The 22,547-nt window shown below is 37.0% G+C and overlaps 1 protein-coding gene across 1 annotated transcript; it reads left to right on the forward strand.

The window, feature by feature from the left end:
* Window positions 1-81: 81 nt before the first annotated feature.
* Window positions 82-15,543, forward strand: LOC122311746 (DExH-box ATP-dependent RNA helicase DExH9). Its single transcript, XM_043126400.1, has 14 exons — window positions 82-607; window positions 3,251-3,451; window positions 3,543-3,761; window positions 5,111-5,449; window positions 6,062-6,166; window positions 8,321-8,431; window positions 9,324-9,574; window positions 10,461-10,584; window positions 11,355-11,637; window positions 11,728-11,882; window positions 12,904-13,053; window positions 13,144-13,376; window positions 13,797-14,061; window positions 14,838-15,543. The coding sequence occupies exons 1-14, from the start codon at window positions 326-328 to the stop codon at window positions 15,114-15,116; spliced, it is 2,997 nt and encodes a 998-aa protein (XP_042982334.1). The 5' UTR covers window positions 82-325; the 3' UTR covers window positions 15,117-15,543.
* The last annotated feature ends 7,004 nt before the right edge of the window (window positions 15,544-22,547 follow it).

Here is a 22,547-nt window from a genome sequence, read left to right on the forward strand (position 1 = left end):
TAAATTTTTATAATATTATCCCAAGTTGCCAGTGAAAGCGTTTATAAATTATAAGACAATAGAAAGAGAGGGTGCGTCTCGAGGAGTGGGGAACGCGAATTTGTGCGTTAGTAGCAGCGATTGGATAACGGCGCCTTCTTCTCGCTGTCTGTCCCGACTCCCGCTCACCGCCGCCTTAGCAACCGACAATCTCTCTCTCTCTCTCGGCGAGAAAATTTCGGACTTTCAGTCCTGCCGTGATACTACCAGCTTGTTTCTGTTTCTGAAGTTCTCTTGCCTCCATCTCTCTAGGGTTTTCGAAGCACTTCTTGAGCTTTCGCTGGTCATGGACGCTCTAATGGGATCGTCCAAGCGAAAGTTGGCAGACGATATACAAGCGGACCCTCTGCTTCCTCAGAAACGACAGCAGAGAGAGAACAATTTAGTGGTGGCCGACGACGGAGAACCCGTCGCCTGTTTACACGACGTGTCGTTTCCGGAAGGCTGTGTTCCTCCTGCTCGAACTCCCTCCTCTTCAGCGGAACCGCCTGCAAAAGTCTTTGAATTCACTCTGGACCCTTTCCAGTCCGAAGCCATCAAATGCCTCGAGAACGGGGAGTCCGTCATGGTACAATATTTTTACTTTCCCGCCTATGCCTGCTCATTTTCATTAATTTGTTTTTCAATTCCTCGAATTTCTTTTGCGTGTGTTTTTCGGTGTCTATGTTAGCTTTATGAATAACTTATATTTTACCTTAGCAAACATGCCTGAACTTAATGCCTTCTCTTCTGCTGCTTTATTTTGTGGATATTTGTTTTATCGTCACGAAGTAGAGAACTGAAGGAAAGGTAAGAGAGCAGTGTAATAGCCATTAGTGAGAATGGGAAAGAGGATGGAGGAAAATAGGGATAAAAAAGATGAAACATATAAAATATGCTAGATTTTGTACTCTCATAAATATGGTGAATTTTGACCCTATACTTAAGTCTCGTAGGTTATAGCCACCTTAGAGTAAGATATGCAAATATCCAATTCACCTTTTTGAATCTATCGTCACAATCAGTTAATTCAATTCAGATAATTAGACTGGGGATAAACTTCAGTTGGAGGGAATAGGAATTGTTGTCAAAGGTAATGAATTTAGTACCGGAACTGATCCAAGAGGTTTGGGATTGAGCCCAGGAGAGATAGTGTGTTAGTGCTCAGTAATCTCTTCCAAGTTCAGGGTTTTGCTGATGGTAGGGTGCTGTGAAGGGCTTATGCTTGTAGATCAGACTTGGGTGGGTTTTTGTAGAAGATTGGACTTATTGTAGTCTGCATCTAGTGGGCTGCCGAATTAGGCAATTAGATCCACTTATGAAGCAATTTGTATTAACTACTTTTTTTTTTTATAAGTAATAAGAAATTTATTAATGCAAGTAGATAGGCATGACCCAAGTACACAGGAAGTATACAAGCGGAAACACCTAAATACAAGATATGAAACTAGGGACTAGCAAAGTCTAAAAAGGAAACATTTAAAGAATCCCCATTCAGTACAAGAGTATTTGCCCAAAAACAAAGAGTTTGAAAGAAAAACTTTAAATTCTCCCAACGAGCAAGCTCTATCATCAAAACAGCGTCCATTCCTTTCTAGCCACAAACACCACATTAGACATAGAGGTATCATCTTCCAAATATCAGCAATGTGATGGCTGCCCATAGATCCTTTCCAACAAGCCAATAGATCCACCACTCTCTTGGGCATCACCCAAGCAATACCCAACCTGCTGAGAATCTCATCCCAAAATGTCTTTGTGACCTCACAATGCAGAAACAAATGATTAACTGACTCCCCATCTTTCTTGCACAAATAACACCAGTCTAGGCATATTATACCTCGCTTTCTCAAATTATCCGTTGTTAGAATCTTCTTGAGTGACACTAACCAGCAGAAAAAAGCAACTTTGGTCGGAACCTTGTATTTCCAAATACACTTCCAAGAAAATTGATTGACACAAAGACATGCCAGCACTTTATAATAAGAGCTGACAGAGAAAATTGAATCTCCAGCATGTTTCCACAACATTCTGTCCTCTCATGTGGTGTATTTATTGGTAGGGTGGAAGGGTTTGAAGGGTAGCAAGAATGCTGTTCATGTTTGGAAGATGATTCCTTCTTGTCTCATGTGGTGTATATGGCTTGAAAGGAATGGGAGATGCTTCGAAAACAAAGAACGGTCATTGGGAGAACTTAGGGATTTTTTCTTTAGTAATTTGAGATTGTGGGCTAAAGTTTTTGTAACGGAAGATATTTTCCAGTTTCTGTTTTAGTTTTCCTTTTGTTCTTGGAAAGAAGTAGGTATTTCCTTTGTATACATCCTGTGTACTTGGGCTTATGCCTATTTCTTGGGAATAAAATCTTTTTTACTTATTAAAAAAAAAAAAAAATTCTGTCCTCTCCTCCCTGCACCATTTTAATGCCATACAGTCTACTGAAAAAATCAGTAATAATCGGCACTTCCCAATCATGAACATCTCTAAAAAATCGCACATTCCATTAGGGAATGTTATTGGAAAAAGATACAGAATCAGCAACATTGGCATCCTTGTCTCTTGCCATTCTAAATAGGGAAGGAAAAGCATTCTTGAGGGTCAATTCTCCGCACCACAGATCATGCCAAAAATTTTGGAATTCCCCACACCAACAATCGTATTAACTACTAATGATGTTCTGATTTGATGGTGGCTAGTAAGTTGGATTTAGTTTGAAGCTCATATGATCTCAGCAGTTAGCTGCTGTTTGGAAGATAGTACCTTTATGCTTAATGTGGTGCACATGGATCAAAAGGAATAGACGCTGTTTTGAGAACAAGGAACGCTCCCTGGATGGTTTCAGGGCATTTTTCTTTCATACCCTATTACTTTGGGCGTCTTCTATTGTATTGAATGGAACAAGTCTTCATGACTATGCTACTATTCGTAGAGCTTAGTTTGTAACTAGGCTCTCTTTTGTATACCCCCTGTGTACTCGGGCTTTGCCTATTTACTTGGATCAATAAAATCTTTTATTTATCAAAAAAAAAATCTCAGCAGTTGCAGATTTGTCAAAATTTTTGCTGGAGTTGTAATTTAGAAATGGAGTTTGATGGAAAAGATTGGACAATGACTTTGATTATTTAAGCAAATTTCTCCACTCATAGCACTAAGGGTTCCTTGCAGCATGACTTGCTAGCAGACAGTTCTTTCTGTATTTTTTGCCAATCAACTTCATATTTCCATGCATTTTCAGGTGTCAGCCCATACTTCTGCTGGAAAAACTGTTGTAGCATTGTATGCTATTGCTATGTCATTGCGGAATAAGCAACGGGTAATATACACTTCGCCAATCAAGGCACTTAGCAACCAAAAATATAGGGAGTTTAAAGAAGAGTTTTCAGATGTGGGTTTGATGACTGGTGATGTGACGATTGAACCCAATGCTTCTTGCTTGGTAGGTCTTTTGGATGATGTCCATTGTTGTTGTTCTTTTTGAGCATCAAAAAGTTCTGTTTTTATAACTCTAAGTTGCAATTCAATTTCAGGTAATGACAACAGAAATATGGCGTAGTATGCAGTACAAAGGATCCGAAATTACACGGGAGGTTGCTTGGATTATTTTTGATGAGGTACATTACATGCGTGACCGTGAAAGAGGGGTAGTTTGGGAAGAGAGCATTGTTATGGCTCCGAAGAACTCTCGATTTGTATTCCTCTCAGCAACTGTGCCTAATGCAAAGGAATTTGCTGATTGGGTTGCTAAGGTGATTTTCTAATTGAATATGGTTGTCTTCTCATTAAAGGTGATTGAAGATGCTTATTAACACTCTGAACAACATTTGCTTGTATAACTCAATTAATGATGCCTCTCAATAATTTCGGGACCATTCTGCTATATTGACTACACGTGCACAATATAACTAGTGATGAAGATCCTTTCTGGAAATCCATGGTCAGTGAACAGGAAGAAAAAATTGAGTATAAGCTAGAGTAAATAGGATAAAGTCATATATGATTATCATAGGGTTTAGCCTGTTGTTTTGGCATGCTGGGGGGTGACCCAATGACAATTGTGCCTTTGGTCATTCTGATATGCTTACCAAAAATAATTCTTGTAGAAACTGGTCAAATCTTTTTTTCAAACTCATTTTGTCTACATGGATCCTTTTTGCTCATTTTGAGAAGTTTTTATAACTAATTCAGGTAGATGTTATAAATGTACACAGTGTGCAAACAGTAAGTAAATGTTTTCTATGGAAGATGGCAGAAGAGGAAAATGAGGGGCAAAACAATTCTTTCAATTAGGATTTTCAAGTGGCAAGCCAAGCCTTGATAAACATCTCGCATAGTATGGGTCAAGAGTTTGAAACCTCACTTGTGCCTAAAATGGCCACCCTTGGGGTGCAACATGGCCTAGTAATTGTCTATCGTGTGTGGAACAGGGAGACTGCATATTCCTAAGGGATTACTTGGAGCAGATAGCCTTAGATACCCTTGTCAAGAAACAATTCGGAGCTTTAACATTCATGGGAATGGATGAGTACCCTCGGAACTTTTAACTTTTAGATGAGTGCTTTTTTTTTATTGATAAACAAGATTTTACTGAGCATAGAATAGACAAAGGCCCAAGTGTACGGTACATATATAACAGCGTTGCCTATGAATAGATGAGTACTTAGTGTGACTTCATCTATCTTGGGTGGGTGGTCAATCTTATTAGCAGCTGGAGAAGTCGTCAAGGTATGCAAGGAAGATGGTTCCCATGTGCATTTCGTGGTGCATCCAAAGGGAAATAAACGATTGGAACTTTGAAGATGAAGATAAGGAACGCTCATTAGAGGAATGTTCGTTAGATTTTAATGGGCATTACATTCATGATTTCATTATATCTATTTCTTCTTCTTAGCTAGGTGTTCTCTCTTGTATACATCCGGTGTACTTGACTACGCCTGCTAATATTAATAAAATTAAAAAATTAAAAAATGTTTTCTTGATTAGACTTATAAAAAAAAATATGACTTCATCTATAATCTAATATTTGAATTTAGAGCGTGGAAATAGTATTTTGAATCTTGACGTGGAAATAGATACTTTTTTAATGAAATCAATGCAGGTACACCAACAACCATGTCACATTGTTTACACTGATTATAGGCCAACGCCTCTTCAGCATTATATTTTCCCTTCTGGTGGTGATGGTCTATACTTGGTGGTGGATGAAAAGGGAAAATTCCGTGAGGATAGCTTTCAGAAATCTTTAAATGCACTTGTTCCTGCTAGCGAGGGTATCAAGAAAAAGGAGAATGGAAAGTGGCAAAAGGGTATAACCATAGGCAGAGCTGGTGAAGAAAGTGACATCTTCAAGATGGTGAAAATGATCATTCAGCGTCAATATGATCCCGTTATACTATTCAGCTTTAGCAAAAGGGAATGTGAGTTTCTTGCAATGCAGGTAATTTCCTATTTTGGTGTAAATTTTCTTTATTTGAGTAAGGGAGCATGCTTCTGATTTACCAAATTTTTCCAGACTGATTATTGTCAGCATGGTCATTTTACTTGAGTTTTTTTATGGATTTTACTATAGTATATTTTATGGAAAAATAACTTGGAAGTAGTGTTGCATTGCCATGATCTTTGAATATATTATGGATTACTTGTATCCTTTTCTACTTATCAAAAAAAACTTGTATCCTTTTCTAGTTCCTAACTAGGTTTATTCTCTTGTATAATTCTTGTGTACTTGGGCTATACTTATTTCAATATTACTATATCTTCTTACTTATAGAAAAAATACTTGTATTTCCAATGACTCATTTCTTTTGCTAATTTTTAGTTTAAACAAATGGCCTATAAAAAATCACTTGGCAATGTTTCCATTGCAACATTGTTCTTTTGGTAAAAAATGTCCTCTATGTTTTGGGCACCATTCACTGATGTAAAAGTTTTCGGCACCATTCATCATGATGTTGCATGCTACTAGATCCATGTGGATTTTATCTTACTGTAATTCATCTGAGTATAAATATGTGAATTAGAGTTTTAGTTCTCTTATTTGGCATTTTAGATGGCAAAATTGGATCTGAATGGGGATGATGAGAAAGTGAATGTAGAAACTATTTTTTGGAGTGCTATGGATATTCTTTCAGATGATGATAAGAAGCTTCCTCAGGTGAGTTCTTATTCTGTGAATGTCAAGAATCTGTCTATGTTTGTGTGCATCTGAGCTAATATAGTGGTTTTGAATACGTAACTTGGACACAAAAAGGTGCAATGTTGGTAGATTGCTCACCTTTTTTTTTTGACAAGCAAGCAAGATGTATTAATAAAAGAATTGGCAAAGTCATGTATAGTACAAAGAATGCCCTAAACTACGTAGGGACAATAGATACAAGGAAATCATGAAAATCTTGACTATTAAAATTAACGGCAATGACCCAAGTACAAAGAGTTCTAAAAAAGAGAACTTTAAGTTCCTCCATCGATCTCTTTTTGTCCTCGAACGTCCGTTTATTGCGCTCCTGCCACACGTACCACATGATGCATATAGGGATCATCTTCCACACAATCTTGATCCGTTGATTGCCTCTTAGGTCTGTCCAGCTAGCCAAAACCACCACTATTGTCTCGGGCATAACCCAACCCAAGTCTAGTCTACTAAGAACCTTGTTCCATAACCCTCGAGCAACTTCACAGTGTAATAGAAGGTGGTCCACAGATTCACTCCCATTCTTGCACATGCGACACCAATCTGCGATGATCACCCTTCGTTTCCTCAAATTATCCATTGTGAGGATCTTACCCAAGGAGGCGGTCCGTACAAAAAATGCTGCTTTGAGAGGTGCCTTATGTCTCCAAAGTATTTTCCAAGGAAAATGAATAGGGAGCTCATGTGAAAGAGACTTATAGTATGATCGAACTAAGAACACACCTTTACCTGTAGGTTTCCACCACAATAAATCAGTAAGTTGGTTACTTGGTTTGAGTGAGTACAAAAGACTGAAAAAGGCTGCAAAGCTGTCTATTTCCCAATCATTTGCTGCTAGGCTAAAGTTGATGTTCCGCTGGATTTGTTCCCCTGCTATCACCATGACTTCCGCCACTGAAACATCTTTGGCATTTGCAACTCTGAAGAGTGCAGGGAAAAGATCGTTTAGAGCACCATTACCACACTAAGAATCATACCAGAATTTAATCCTGGCCCCATCTCCTAGGCATAATCTTGAGTGGTGAGAGAAGACCCCCCATCATTTTCTTATATGTTTCCACAACTCCACTCCATATAACCATCTCACTTTGTTAGAACACCATCCCCCCCATAAGCCACTATATTTGCTCTCAATCACTAACTTCCATAGGGCTTCTGGTTCCTTATGGTATCTCTACAACCATTTTCCAAGTAACACTCGATTAAAAACTCTCATATTTCTAATGCCCAAGCCACCTCTCAGTAATATATCTTTCTCAAGTTATTTGTTGTAGTTTTTTTATCTGGATGCTCTCTCTCTCTCTCTTAGATGCGCACATAAAATATCCTCCTTGTTACAGGCATTTTTTTTATACCTTGCTTCTTCTGTAAACAAGTGGAGTTAATGGAATAGCTTTAAGCACATATTTTTACAGCTTTGCTTTCTCTTTTCTCCTAATGAAGGAAAGACAAGATATATGTATGTTTTAGAAATCCTTTCCTAAATCTTGATGATTTTGCTAACATTGAGACCTTAAATGGTGTCTAGTAAAAGGAATAAGCAAAAAATTAATATGAGCACTCCCATTGATTATGTTTGGATGACGATGGCTACTTGTTAGAAAGTGGGCAATATAAATTTAACAAATAAAATCCCATTAGAGAAGATGTGATGTGCTGCGTCTATGTATGCCGATATATGAGGTGGGATCTAAAATTTTGTGATATCGGTATGTGCTGTGCCTAGTTGTCAAATGGTGGGCTTGAGATGAGCTGTGAATTTTAACATCCCGGGCTCCATTCACCACTTGGAGTTCTTATGGATTACCTGAATATGATTGCCTGATACATGATTCTAATGGGTGGGGTCATCCATCTGGGAATTAGTCTCCAAGAGTGGCTCCAAAAGGCCCTACCTTCATGAGGTTCCATTTCATCAAAAAATGTGGTTTGCTATGGTACTTTTATGCATTCCTATGCATTTGATTACTGTATGCTGACCATGATTATGGGTGTAGCTCTGTTTAGATCTAGTTTTAATGCTACATGTTAGTGTAAGTAGCTTTTGTGGTTTTGTATCAATTTTAATGCTTTTGAATATTTTTTTCTTCATTAGTGATTTTGAATTTTTTTACACAGGTTTCTAATATTTTACCCCTCCTGAAACGTGGGATTGGGGTGCATCATTCTGGCTTGCTTCCCATTTTGAAGGAAGTTATTGAGATATTATTTCAGGAAGGATTGATCAAGGTTGGAAGCATATTATAGATTTATTTATTTTTTGACCAATATAGAAAAACTATAATCTGTTTACTTGTATCTTCTGGAACTTAATAAGTGACTAACATTTTTATACCATTCACCTGAATAGTTCTGAGCAGAATTTCTTCTATTTGATCGATTAACAAATGCATGCACTTAAAATAGTATATTTTCAGTTATACTTATCAATATAAGCCCTTAAGGGTTGGCTCAAGTGGTAAAGACCTTGGTCTTTGTGGTATACTTCCTCCAGATCTAAGGTTCAACCCTTAGGTTGAAATAATTTCTTGGGGCCATTGGACGGAATTTCCCCTTGAAATTACATGAGATGCCTTTGCGTGAAACTTCTTGCTAAGGGCCTATACACCCTGGGATTAATCGGGACTTTGTTCCTGGACACCCGATGCCTATTAAATAAAGGCTTATCAAATCACTTATCAGGGGAAAAAAGTGTAGTACCATATTATAACAAGTTAGCTCATGCACTATATTTTTGGCCCTTGCAAACTTTGCTTGTTTTTCTTTTATCTCCAACTTGATGCCTTCATTGTTCAAAAACTAATGATGACTTACCTATATGTGTTTTTTTCTTGCCCCATCTATTTGGAGAGTAAATGGTTGAAGAAACTGATTGATGCTTGTTTTTGTTTCTGGTTTTCCTTCTTCATTCTTTGGTGTCTGCGATAAACTAATTTATTGTTTTCTTCTAACAATAAAATAAAAAATAGTTATTTTCTTCTCTATTTTTACCCCCCTTTGGACTCATTAATTTCATCTGCACCATTCAGGGGCAAATATTTTTAGGTTTTCAATTTTTAATGTGATAATGTGAATGATTATTCATATTTGCAATATTACAAAGAGATTTATTTCCCTACAGTGCTTGTTTGCCACAGAGACCTTCAGCATAGGTTTGAATATGCCTGCTAAAACTGTGGTATTTACAAATGTCCGTAAATTTGACGGGGATAAGTTCAGATGGATTTCCAGTGGAGAATATATTCAGATGAGTGGCCGTGCTGGTCGTCGAGGTATCGATAAACGTGGAATATGCATCCTTATGGTTGACGAGAAACTGGAACCTTCTACGGCTAAGATGATGCTCAAAGGAAATGCTGATTGTTTGAATAGGTAAGCATGGTATTCTCTATGTGAATTGTATGTTCTAAATAAGTGCTGTGGCCCTCCTGAGCAGGAGGTTAAAAGGCTCCCCAGAGACCCCAATCTGGGCGAGGAAGACATCGAAAGGAGACCCTACAGGTGGGTTGCTCCTGGCTGATCTCTAGTCCTTGCGAACAAGGCACCGCGGTGAAGGTGACAAATTTGTTGGCGGAGACGTCTTTTACCTCGGGGATTAGTCGAGAACCAGAGCCTTATCTAGGGCAGTGAAAGTTCTCAGATACCTCGTCATCAAAAAATAAATGCTGTGGATAAATTAATGCTGCTTCTGGATGGAGGAACATTTTGTAGAATTTGTCTCATAATCTTATTGGCACGAGAGGGCAGAAGTGAAAATACTTGTGAAACTCCCATTTTGAATTAGTTTCTAATCTGTACCTCCTGAAATTGGGAGTTGTGGTCGGATGGAGAGCTAAATAATTTTACACACACACACACACACACACAAGCACACATGTATGGACATAAGTAACGTAAATGGTCAAGAAATCATAAAGCTTTCTCCCGTTTCCCTCATTTGGTTTGGTTTTAGATATTGGTCCTTTATATTTTTCAATTCTAGGCATGTTTATTATTTGTTAATTGGTGGTGCCTAGCATTACTTTTGTTTTGGCACTTGTCTGTAGTTATGTTTGAAAAGCACAAATTTGGAACCTCTAGAAACTCAGGAGTCTAAGGCCTAAAGAATCAGAAGAGCCCACACTTTTCATGCAGTAGGTCCATCTGCATAAAAGAAATAATTTTTCATGGAACTAGAATTCAATTCATTTATGTAGTTGCAATTGACCATAAAGATATTGGAACTGCATTCACTGATTTCCATTTCAATGCATTGCAGTGCCTTCCATTTAAGCTACAATATGATTTTGAATCAAATGCGTTGTGAAGATGGAGATCCTGAAAATTTGCTTCGTAATTCATTCTATCAGTTCCAAGCCGACCGTGCCATTCCAAGTCTTGAGGTTAGTTGACGATTGCAGAGGACACATCTTGAAATTAATGGCTTTGGCTAATGTTCTTGTTTGGAGTCAACTTTCCATATTATAAGTTTTGGTTTTTCAAATTCTTGTTTTGATCTTCTAGGGGAGGATAGATATTTAATTGGTAAAAATAAATTCTGTTTGAAGGTCTTTTTTTTTTCATTATCCCCCTCTACATAGACCAAGCGAATTCCCAAATAACTCAAAGAAGAGAAACCTAGCCCAGGATAACACCTTTGTATATGACTCAAAGGACCATAAAGATGTCAAGAAGTCACATATAAATAGTGAAAAAAATGGAAAAATAGCCATTTAGAGAGTAGTGGACAGTTAAAAAAAATTTGGACTGCAGAGGAGCAGAAGAATTTCTTTATCAACACCCTTTTCCTCTGGAATGTATCTATTGATTTTAATGGACTTAGCCTGCATGAGTTTTTAGCATCTTTTTCATCTTCAAGATAGGTGTATCTCCTGTTTACTTCCTGTGTACTTGAGTTGTGCCTATCAATAAAGTTCTATTGCTTATCAACCAAAAAAAAAAAAGGTCTGACGAAATCTTGTGGAAATCTAGGACCTGCATTTCCTTTATCAGATGAACAAATAAAAAGAAAATGATATAAATTATCTGATTTTTTAACTCAATGTTGATGTTAAACAAAGCTTCTCCACTGGTCTTCCTGGTCTGGATTTCAGCCAATATTTCATCCCTGAGATTTTAGACTAAAATGTACCCTTATTCGTTGTATTTGCAGAAACAAGTAAAGGATCTTGAAGAAGAGAGGAATTCAATTATAATTGAAGAAGAAGATAGTTTAAAGAATTATTACGATCTGCTACAGCAGTACAGAAGCTTGAAGAAGGATGTGCGTGATATTGTGTTCTCTCCAAAGTACTGCTTACCTTTCTTGCAGGCTAGAAGGCTCGTGTGTATTGAATGCTCTAGGTCTGAAGAAGTTTCCCCATCTTTCTCTATCAAGGACCCGGTCACATGGGGAGTGATAATAAATTTTGAAAGAGTAAAAAGTGTATCTGAAGGTGAGAACTGTCAATGGTTTCTCCCTGAACATGGCCATCTTTCTTTTAATTCAAATTCATGAATTATTAAACAATTAATGTGTGGTCCAGATGATGCAAATAGAAAGCCCGAAGATGGAGACTACACAGTGGATATTCTTACAAGATGTGTGGTGAGCAAAGATGGAATTGCGAAAAAACCCATTAAGATTGTCCCATTGAAAGAGCCTGGAGAACCTGTTGTTGTTTCTGTTCCTATCTCCCAGGCAAAGACCCTAATTCTTCTCTGTTGTTTTATGTTGTCAATCTCCAACATGTTGATTAATTTATTTCTTTTATCGATAAAGCTTGTTTATTCATTTTTTTATATAAGTAAGAAATTTATTAATAAACGTGATTAGGGCATAGCCCAAATACACAGGAAGTGTACATAGAAAAACACCTAATTACAAGCTAACCCTGAAAAAGATTACAAAAGTAATTAAAACTAATCCCATCCAAAACAATATTCGTAGCCCAAAGAAACAAAGTATGATAAAAGAAAGCTCTAATTCCTTCAACTGAACGTTCGCTATTTTCAAAACAGCACCCGTTCCTCTCATTCCAAATGCACCACATAAGACAAAGAGGGACCATCTTCCTAATGGTTGCAATCTGACGATTTCCTAGAAGCCCTCTCCAACATGCAAGGAGGTCCACCACCCTATTGGGCATCACCCAAGCAATTCCCACCTTAACAAATACCTCATCCCACAAAGCCTTTTGACACTTCACAATGCAGAAGAAGATGATCCACCAATTCGTCCCATTTTTTGCACATAACTCCAAGCTTGTTTATTCTTTCCATTGAAAGTTGCAGTTGTGATTTATTTTGGGGCTTTCTGAATTTGTTACATTTCAGTTCTTTAGTTATGAAATAGTAATAGCATGAGCTGAGCTTGGAGTTTATCTGTTTTAATTGTTTGATTGTTGAGATTACTAGCTTTTCAAGTTTATTAACTCGCTAATGTTTTTAAATGGGTGGTCTTTTGGTAAATGCAGAATAGCTGGGTGTTTTGTTTAGAGAGATAATCGAACTGCTCTCTATGATTAAAAGGATTCGCTCTTTAATTGATTCATGCTTTTGTGTCCACTATTCAACTGGCCTTTGTGTTTCCAGAGAAAATAGCATTTGCTTTTCTCTTATGTACTACTGTGATACCTTTACTTTTTTTTCTTAAAATTCTTTGTTGACTCCACTGGTCAGTCACTCACTGGAGAATTAATAGCTTCTCATATCATGAACAGATTATTAGTTTGACTAGTATTCTTATGGTCATACCAAAGGATCTATTGCCCTTGGAAACTCGAGAAAACACACTGAAGAAGGTTTCTGAAGTTATTTCAAGATTTGCAGAAAAAGGGGTACCTCTTCTGGATCCAGAAGAAGATCTGAAGGTATTACTCCAACTTCAGTTTCATGTTCCCATGTGTGCACACACACACACATATATATCATGCAATTACAGCCTGCTTTGCTATGTTCAGATTCAAAGCAGCTCATACAGAAAAGCAGCTCGTAGAATAGAGGCTCTAGAGAGCCTTTTTGACAAGCATGAAATTGCTAAATCTCCCCTTATTGAACAAAAGCTCAAAGTTTTCCACATGAAGCAAGAATTGGCTGCTAAGATCAAGTTGGTTAAGAAGACAATACGCTCTTCCACTGTGTTGGCCTTTAAAGATGAATTCAAGGCTAGAAAACGGGCACTTCGGAGGCTAGGGTAATGAGACTTTTCTTTACTTCACTTTACTTCTTGCTCTCACACCCATTATTCTCCTTTTTTATTAGCTTCATGCACAACCTCTATGATGGGACCTCAGTTCTGATAGCAGGATTTCCAACCCTTTTTTTTGCTTTGATTTTTTGGTATCATATTATTTTGCTTTTTAATTTTAATCTTTTGGCAACAAAGAAATTTTTTAGATTATTTGTCTATGGTGAGAAGACAATCACGAAGTGTAGCCCAAGACTAGTAATTCTGGCTGAACATTTTGCACAAACTGGATGTTTGATCATTTTCTTGTTACTCTTGATAACAAGAAAATTATGGAAGGTTTTTAGACATTCAAAAGATTTACTTTTCCGTGGGCCTTATTAATGAGATGTTATACTAAAATGCTTGGAGTGGATATAATTGCAGATATGTCACAAATGAAGATGTTGTGGGGTTGAAAGGGAGAGTTGCTTGTGAAATCAGTAGTGCGGATGAGTTGACCCTATCAGAGCTTATGTTTAATGGGGTTTTAAAGGACATAACGGTGGAAGAGATGGTTTCTCTACTTTCTTGCTTTGTCTGGCAGGAGAAACTTCAAAATGCTCCAAAGCCTAGGGAAGAACTTGACTCGCTCTTTGTACAGTTACAAGATATAGCTCGTAGGGTTGCCAAAGTTCAGCTTGAGTGCAAGGTAATAATGGAACTTCTTCTTGGTATTGTTCATTTTTTTTTATTAGAAGTAACCACTAGCTAGGCATTATTCATGTATACTTCCTGTGTACCTGGGCTTTGCCTACTTCTATGAATACAATATCTTTGATTACCAATCAAAAAAAATTTTTTTTAGAAGTTTTAACTCAACTCTTAAGTAACAGAAGAATATTATTATAATTTTATCACACAGATGGAATTTGGAACTCAATTTAGATGTTAATTTGGAGTTGAGTGACTCAACGTAAGAGTTGGGTTAAAAGAAACTATGGCTACAAAGAGAATGAAGTGCCTCATATTATGCACTCGCGGTTTTCTTTCTTTGTTTTCCTTTTCTTTTTCTCTTTTCAGTCTTGTTTTGGGGGTGGGGGAGGGTTTGGGTTGAGACTGAACTATTGAACTAGAAAACCGAATTAACTGCAAGGAGAATTCTTGTGGCTTTGTTCCCAAGTTAGATACAAGCTAAGCACATTCTCAAAATACTTTGGAAGTGGGGCAACAACTGAAACGAAGATTTTCTAGTGATCAGAGGAGCTGTAATGACACTATACGTGTGATGGTTTTCATCAAATGAGTTTGAAATGGATTTTATTTGTGTCCTGCTATATAGTTAAATCTATAAGGATGGTCTTTTGAGATCATCAGTCAAACCATATGATTCCTAAGCCATATAAATGTCATAAGAGATGGCAATGCCATTATAATGTCTGCAAATACGTTGTTTCAATAACTGAGTTTGGACCTTTATTTTCTCAGGTCCAAATTGATGTGGAGAACTTTGTGAGTTCGTTTCGGCCAGATATCATGGAGGCTGTGTATGCTTGGGCAAAAGGGTCCAAGTTCTATGAGATCATGGAAATTACACAGGTTTTCGAGGGCAGCTTGATCAGGGCAATTCGTAGACTGGAGGAAGTTCTTCAGCAGCTCATACAAGCAGCAAAGTCTATTGGAGAAACTGAGCTTGAATCAAAATTTGAAGAGGCTGTTTCCAAGATCAAAAGGGATATCGTATTTGCAGCATCTCTCTACTTGTAGTTTTTACCTGGAGAACAATATATATATGATTTGAGGATGTGGAATTATTATCTGCCGAGGTAATTAGTATCGGGAGATCTCTTTGCGAGGAAAGTGATTAGATTTAGCGGAAGTTCGGGGCTGCGCCCATCGTGGCAATTTTGGGATTAACCTTAAAAGGTCATATTTCCTTTTCGTTATTCTTTTTTTTTTATTTTAGTATTTTTCTTTAGCTAGGAAATGTTAGTGAAGTTATAAAGGAAGATGTAAGGTATAAGAAAATGAAATCAATGAGATAATGTTACTGCAATTTTGGATCTCTTCTGTGCACTCGCCGCATGTGCATGTAATTGGTTTGAGCAAACCAAAGTTGTAATACATATTTTGCTCTCTTCCAAACTTTTAAATATTGAGGTTGACATAATTTGATTATGAGGTTTATGTAGCATTTTATGTAGCAAAACCAGTCACTTATGCTCTGTAACAATCAAGTTTTAGCGCACACTCAATTCTCTGATCTATCTTTGAGGCATCTCCTCGAATGGTAGTCTAGTAGGCTGAGCAGGAGATATCTTCGATGATGTTAACTAAGATCAGATTTAACCAAAAATGCAAATAAATAGAGCATAAAAACACCAAAACAGATGAATTTCATCCATTCCTTGCAATCGAACTGGCTCAACAATTCAAAAAATTTTGGAGCTTCCATCAGGACAAAAATTCTTCCCTCCATGGTGGGAAGTTGGGAGATACGGAGACTTGGATGCTATTATAAAACAAGGACCAAAACCCATTGGAAGAAAATATTCACTTTTGACAAAACTTTGCGCTTCTTTTGTGTACAATTTTTCCTATCATCAAGTCGTAAGTGGACTGTCTCATCCTCGACTATGGCGCTGTAGAAAATTGAATAATGATTCTTCTCAGCTACCTTTAAGCTCTCGGATAAAATATTGTAGTATTGTTTTTGCTGTTAAAAGGAGTTCGAAAAAATAAATTGGCCTAGTTAGTGACTCAAGTATCCTTGCACCCGATACTAAGAAGCAGAGACCAAATTATACCTTGTCTGACACGGAAGGAGAGATTTTACTCAGAGCTTGCTCAAAATGTGTTGTCTTGATGGTCCATGGAGCTGCATCAGAAGTGCTATCAGTTGATGTTAAATTCTCTTCAAGAGCAATCATTGCAGCTTCATTCATCTGTAAGTAGAAATTTAGAAGTTTGGTGCAAAACCCACTACACCAATCCCCACTCCCCTCAAGAACATACAAACAAATGATCAGTTTCAACATCATATAAAAAAGATGTATTCAGCATCGACAAACCAATGCAGCAAGATTAGCTCCCCTCAAATTCTCACAAACCTCCATTCGCCCAATAACACTCAAATCCACACTGGCATCAATGAAATAATCTACACAACCTCCGGTCCGCGGATCGCACTCCACATGCCTGACGTGGCAAACCCGGTTTGTTGCCTATGTTACAGTTCGTCTCCCACACCCCTCTCGAGCTACCCTGAGTCTCAAACTCATCTCTATACTGTTCTCTCTCTTCTCCATCACCCCTCACCCCGATGCCTTCACTCAGCCTCACCCCTCGTTGCACCATCCCCAGCCAAATCCCAGGCTCTTCTCCCTCACCTCTCACCCCAACTCTCTCACCTTTCACTTCTCTCACCCCCTTAGTACTGAACTCTAGACGAATTTGTGCTCAATGAAGACCCATCTCGCTCCCCCCCCCCCTCAGTCTCAATCTCGTCTCCCCGATTCCTTCTTTCAGTGCCATCTTTCTCTCTCTCTCTCTCTCTCTCTCTCTCTCTCTCTCTCTCTCTCATTTAAGGATCCCCTTGCTAACCCTCGATCCATCTTTCTCACTCTCAAACTCCGTTGCAAACTCCAGACGTTGTAGAGAAACCCATATATGCTACCTCACATCACGGTAACACACGTTGGGCATTTTTCCTTTTGAAATTACACTGATTTTGGTAAGGTTTTTTTTTTTGTAAGATTTTGGAGAAAGAGATAGAAGGCGTAGATTTCCTTGTGGTTGAGAGTCAACTGAAAGATCAAATTTTGTTAATGGGCATCAATTTCAGCAGCCAGGAAGCTTTCTCTTTTTTCTTTTTCTTCATTTACCTTGGAAGTCAGTCCCGTAATATTGTTGTTTTAGACTCTTCTAGGGTTGATTTGAGGGAGGTTGTTATAGTTAAGTATTTGCCTTTTTCATCTATTTACTGAGATTGGATGAGTTCTTTTCAGTATTGTTCTCTATTGTAGCTTGGCTTTGCTTTTTGATCCTTCATTTTCGTTTCCTTTTATGCAGTGATTCAAGTGAGTTTGCACTGTAAGGAATTATAATAATAGTAGTGATGATAATAAAATTTTGTTACACTGTGATGGAGTGATGAAGCCACATAGTTCCGAAGTGATGACGGGGGAGGGAGAGGGTTAGGCTGGCGAAGGACATGAGCTGGGGGCATGGAGGAGAGAACGTGGGGAAAGAGTTATGAAGAAAGTGAAGAAGAACCGGGGAACGGGGGAGAAATTGAAATGTTCTAGACCAAAACGTGCGTTTTTAATTTAAAAAATAAAAATAAAAACCATGGAGTGCGGAGGTTGAATGAACAATGGGTGGTTGTGTAGAATAACTTGGCATCAATAGGCTTCTTCCACCCAAGAGCTCTCAATATCAGCCCACGCTCATTTGAACTGGGCAAAGGAACGTAAAGAAGTTTACCAAATCTACTAGGCCGTAAGACAGCATGGTCCATCACCTCAGGCCTGCCAGGAGAAATGACAACAGGAAGGAATTAATAAGAAGGTAATCATCAAAATGCATTAAAGAATACTAAACAATGAGATTTACCTATTCGGTGCAGTTGCACCGTCTAACTCTATAAGTAAATACAGTTATATACAACGAGGTTAATTTTATCAATATTGGAACATAAATTGCTAAATAGAAAAATGTATTGAGTAAAGCAGTAGGATTTTGTTCAAGCTCTTAAGAAAAGGATTTGACCTGGTTCAGTAATCTCTCGACAACCCATCCCCTTTCTTTACCACGCTTTGTTGTCAAAACATCCACCTGCAAATCATGGGACGAAGAAACAAAATTCTAAAAAAAAAAATGATAATTAATAAGAAACGTTATTCCAAAAAATAGGCAAAGCCCAAGTACATAGGTGGTATATAAAGGAAATACCTAAAGAAAAGCGTATACAAATTCTGGAAGTTAACATCATCCATTAAAAGAGTTTTAGCCCACAGACACAAAGTACTAAAAAAAAAAACCCCCAAGTTCTCCCATCAAATGTTTTGTATTGATTATCAAAATTTAATCAAGACAAAATTAAGGACTACAACGTAACCCATTAAAAAATGTATAATGAATGGAAACCTCATCAAGAAACCCGTGTTAAAAATCATGTTCTTTGCAACAAGATCCAGCTGCTATTTTTAAACACAATAATTGATTTGATCCATTGGAGTTGATCAATACTATGTGAAAATAAAAAAATAAAAAAAAAAACCATTGATGAAATGATGCGGTGATATAACCAGTTGCTCAGCCCCCACTCCACATACATATCCACAGCCATTTAATATCCCTTATCATGCAAATTCCAAGTGCGGAACAACCCAAGTGACTTGCATTTGCTTCAAATATGAAAGGATGATAAGAGTAAAACATAGCCAATTCGGGGTCAACTTAATATATTCAATCTATGAAGCTATAGAATTGATGAGTGATACTGTGACCTTTTGATGTCATGTTAACATTACAAAGCTTTTATATGATGCTAACTTAACTTGTGCAGAAAAATGACTTGAGTTTACAGTATTTTCAGAATAAACACCATGAACTCTCGGATTCATATTGATAGTTGGAAAAATGAAACTTCCACCTCCTTTTCTAAAGAAACTTAAGACCATGATTATTGAAGAATTTGATGTGCCACTAGAAAACAAATTTCAAGGGTCAATCATTTTTTATTCTTGAATATCATTGGAGAAGCACAAATACTTGCTTATATCCAATGATGTTAAAGTCAATGGATAGGTTGTCAAGACATCATAAATTGATAATGATAATTTCCTCTCTCCCTTCTTTTAGAAACCCTTATCATGCAATTTCTAAGTGTAGAACAACCCAAGTGACTTGCATTTGCTTCAAATATGAAAGGATGATAAGAGTAAAGCATAGCCCATTCAGGGTCAACTTAATATATTCAGAAAGATACATTCAATCTATGAAGCTGTAGAATCGATAAGTGATGTTGTGACCTTATGATGTTCTATTACCATTACAAAATTTTTATATGATGCTAACTTAACTCCTGCAGAAAAATGTCTTGGGTTTATAGTATTTTCAGAAAAAACACCATGAACTCTCGGATTCAAATTGATAGTTGGAAAAATGAAACTTTTACTTCCTTTTCCAGAGAAACTTAAGACCATGATTACTGAAAAATTTGATGTGCCAGTAGAAGAAACAACTTTCAAGGGTCAATCAATTTTAATTCTTGAATATCATTGGAAAATAGTCGCACAAATACTCGCTTCTGTCCAATGATGTTAAAGTTAATGGATAGGTTGTCAAGGCATCATAAACTAATTATGATAATTTCCTCTCTCCTTTTTTTGCAGAAACCCTTATCATGCAATTTCCAAGTGCAAAACAACCCAAGCAACTTGCATTTGCTTCAAATATGAAATGATGATAAGAGTAAAACATAGCCCATTCGAGGTCAACTTAATATGTCCAGAAAGATACATTCAATCTATGAAGTTGTAGAACTGATGAGAGATGCTGTGACATTTTGATGTCCTATTACCATTACAAAATTTTTATGTGATGCTAACTTAACTCGTGCAAAAAAATGACTTGGGTTTACAGTATTTTCAGAAAAAACACCATGAACTCTCGGATTCAAATTGATAGTTAGAAAAATAAAACTTCCACCTCCATTTTCGAAACTTAAGACCATGATTACTGAAGAATTTGATATCTCTCTCAACAACAACAACGGAGGAGGAGGAAAAGAGAGAGATATCTCTCTCAACAACAACAACGGAGGAGGAGGAAAAGAGAGAGACCAATGATGTTAAAGTCAATGGATAGGTTGTCAGGGCATCATAAACTGATTATGATAATTTCCTCTCTCCCTTCTTGTAGAAAGCCTTATCATGCAATTACCAAGTACAGAACAACCCAAGTGACTTGCATTTGCTTCAAATATGAAATGATAATAAGAATAAAACATAGCCCATTCGAGGTCAATTTAGGATACATTCAATCTATGAACCTGTAGAATTGATGAGTGATGCTATGACCTTTTGATGTTTTGTTACCATTACAAAGCTTTTATATGATGCTAACTTAACTCGTGCAGAAAAATGACTTTGTTTACAGTATTTTTAGAAAAAACACCATGAACTCTCGGATTCAAATTGATAGTTGGAAAAATGAAACTTCCACCTCCTTTTCCAGAGAAATTTAAGACCATGATTATTGAAGAATTTCATGTACCAATAGAAGAAACAACTTTCAAGGGTCAATCAATTTTAATTCTTGAATATCATTGGAAAAGAGTCTCACAAATAATCGCTTATGTCCAATGATGTTAAAGTCAATGGATAGGTTATCAGGGCATCATAAACTGATTATGATCATTTCATCTCTCCCTTATGGTAGAAACCCCCCCACCCCACCTCCGAATAATACACACAACAAAGTTGATCATAAGATCATAATTATGCTTTTCCTTTCGAGGGGATTACGAGACTTTCTCGGAACTAGGGAAATAGGGAATTGACATCGTAATTATGACATTGTATCTTAAATGAGAGAGAAAGAGAACAACAAGGGAAATAGGGAATTGACATCGTACGCTAATGAGGTGGCATTAATAATGGACAAGCAATGTGGATGAAAATGATTCTAAGGGATGAGAAAGAAAGAAATGTTGGAGTGTGGACAGTCCTACCATCCAAACTTGGAGACAATGATACACCATTAATATTTTCAAAATGACAAATGACAATGACATCAACATAACATGAATAATAAACATTTAGCATGCATAGGGAACCACAAACCTCATCAAAGAAAAGTATGCATGGTGAACACGTCCTTGCATGGCTGAATAATGTCTGAACTGCTAGTTCACTTTCTCCAACATATTTATTTAAAAGTTTAGGGCCTAACCATCAACCAAAAAACCCGAATACCATAGTAAGGATTTGAACTCAAAACTTCAGCAAAAAGACAAAATAGGAATACATTATTATATATATAAGTAAAGGAATACATTTATTGTTTCATGAAGTGCAACTGGATGGTTATTGTATCAATGCCTTAACTACAATATCATAAGAGAGAGATTAAAAAACATAAATATACAGAAGGGAAATGGAAAATCAAAGAGAATGACCTTGATGTGAATGAAATTGGCTCCTACCTCATTAGCCACCACCTTGGCAATCAGTGGTTTGCCATAACCTTGAGGCCCATATAGCAAAAACCCATTCTCTAAGTCCACCCAAAATTCATGAAGGAGATAAATGCATGACATGATTGAACATTTGGCTCGAACGATTAAGGAAGGGACCCAAATTTAAGGGATCATCGAGAAGTAACGCTTTAATGATACAAAATACTTTAAGGATACAAAACACTTTAAGGATACAAAATATGAAGTTCCAAAACGTTATAGGGATTATGACAATGCTAATGTTGCTTCAAATGCAACAGTTAAAATTAGATAGTAATCATAATTTCAATGATGTCCATTTCCACATAGAGAGAGAGATAAAGATAAATATATGATCGAGAAAAGATAAATAATAAATACCTTGAAATCCTCTGGAAATCTTATACGCTAAACTATATATCGGTCAAACTCCTTAAGGAATCAAACCCACCAACATCGTCCCACTTTACATTATGAATGGCAGATAATCCTTCTCTTCTTGGCAAGGGTTGGACCATTCCAACTGCGTCCTAAAAAACACTAAATAATTGAAGAAAATTAGTGACAAGGACAAAACAGTAAAATTACAATTATGTTTGATAGAATTCAAAGATATTCAACATAAGCAAAGCAATAAGGATACCAATCTTGATCACCAAAAGGTAGAAATACAACATGGTAGTGGATGTAAATTGCAAAATTATTAAAATTACAACAAAACAAAACAATACAAAAATATCTCCATTATTACATCCACATGTTCAACTTTTGCACTTAAATTAGAGTGCAAGAGACAGGATGGATAATGAAAGCAACAACTAAAACTCAGGAACAAGTACGAATTGCCCTAGGAACATGTGTAAGTGCGTAAATCAAAGAGTGTGCGAGAGCGTGTATGTTTATAAACAAAGGAAATAAAAAGAAGTCAAAGCACCTCAAAATCAGCCATTGTGATGATAAGCTTTTCCATCTCT

The sequence above is a fragment of the Carya illinoinensis genome, chromosome 5 (assembly GCF_018687715.1).
Source record: "Carya illinoinensis cultivar Pawnee chromosome 5, C.illinoinensisPawnee_v1, whole genome shotgun sequence".
NCBI lineage: Eukaryota > Viridiplantae > Streptophyta > Magnoliopsida > Fagales > Juglandaceae > Carya > Carya illinoinensis.

Coding starts and splice junctions, on each gene's coding strand:
- LOC122311746 (XM_043126400.1), top strand. CDS start 326: ATGGACGCTCTAATGGGATCGTCCAAGCGAAAGTTGGCAGACGATATA. Junction 5,450..6,061: donor GTGAGTTTCTTGCAATGCAG/GTAATTTCCTAT, acceptor TTGGCATTTTAG/ATGGCAAAATTGGATCTGAA. Junction 13,054..13,143: donor ATCCAGAAGAAGATCTGAAG/GTATTACTCCAA, acceptor TGCTATGTTCAG/ATTCAAAGCAGCTCATACAG.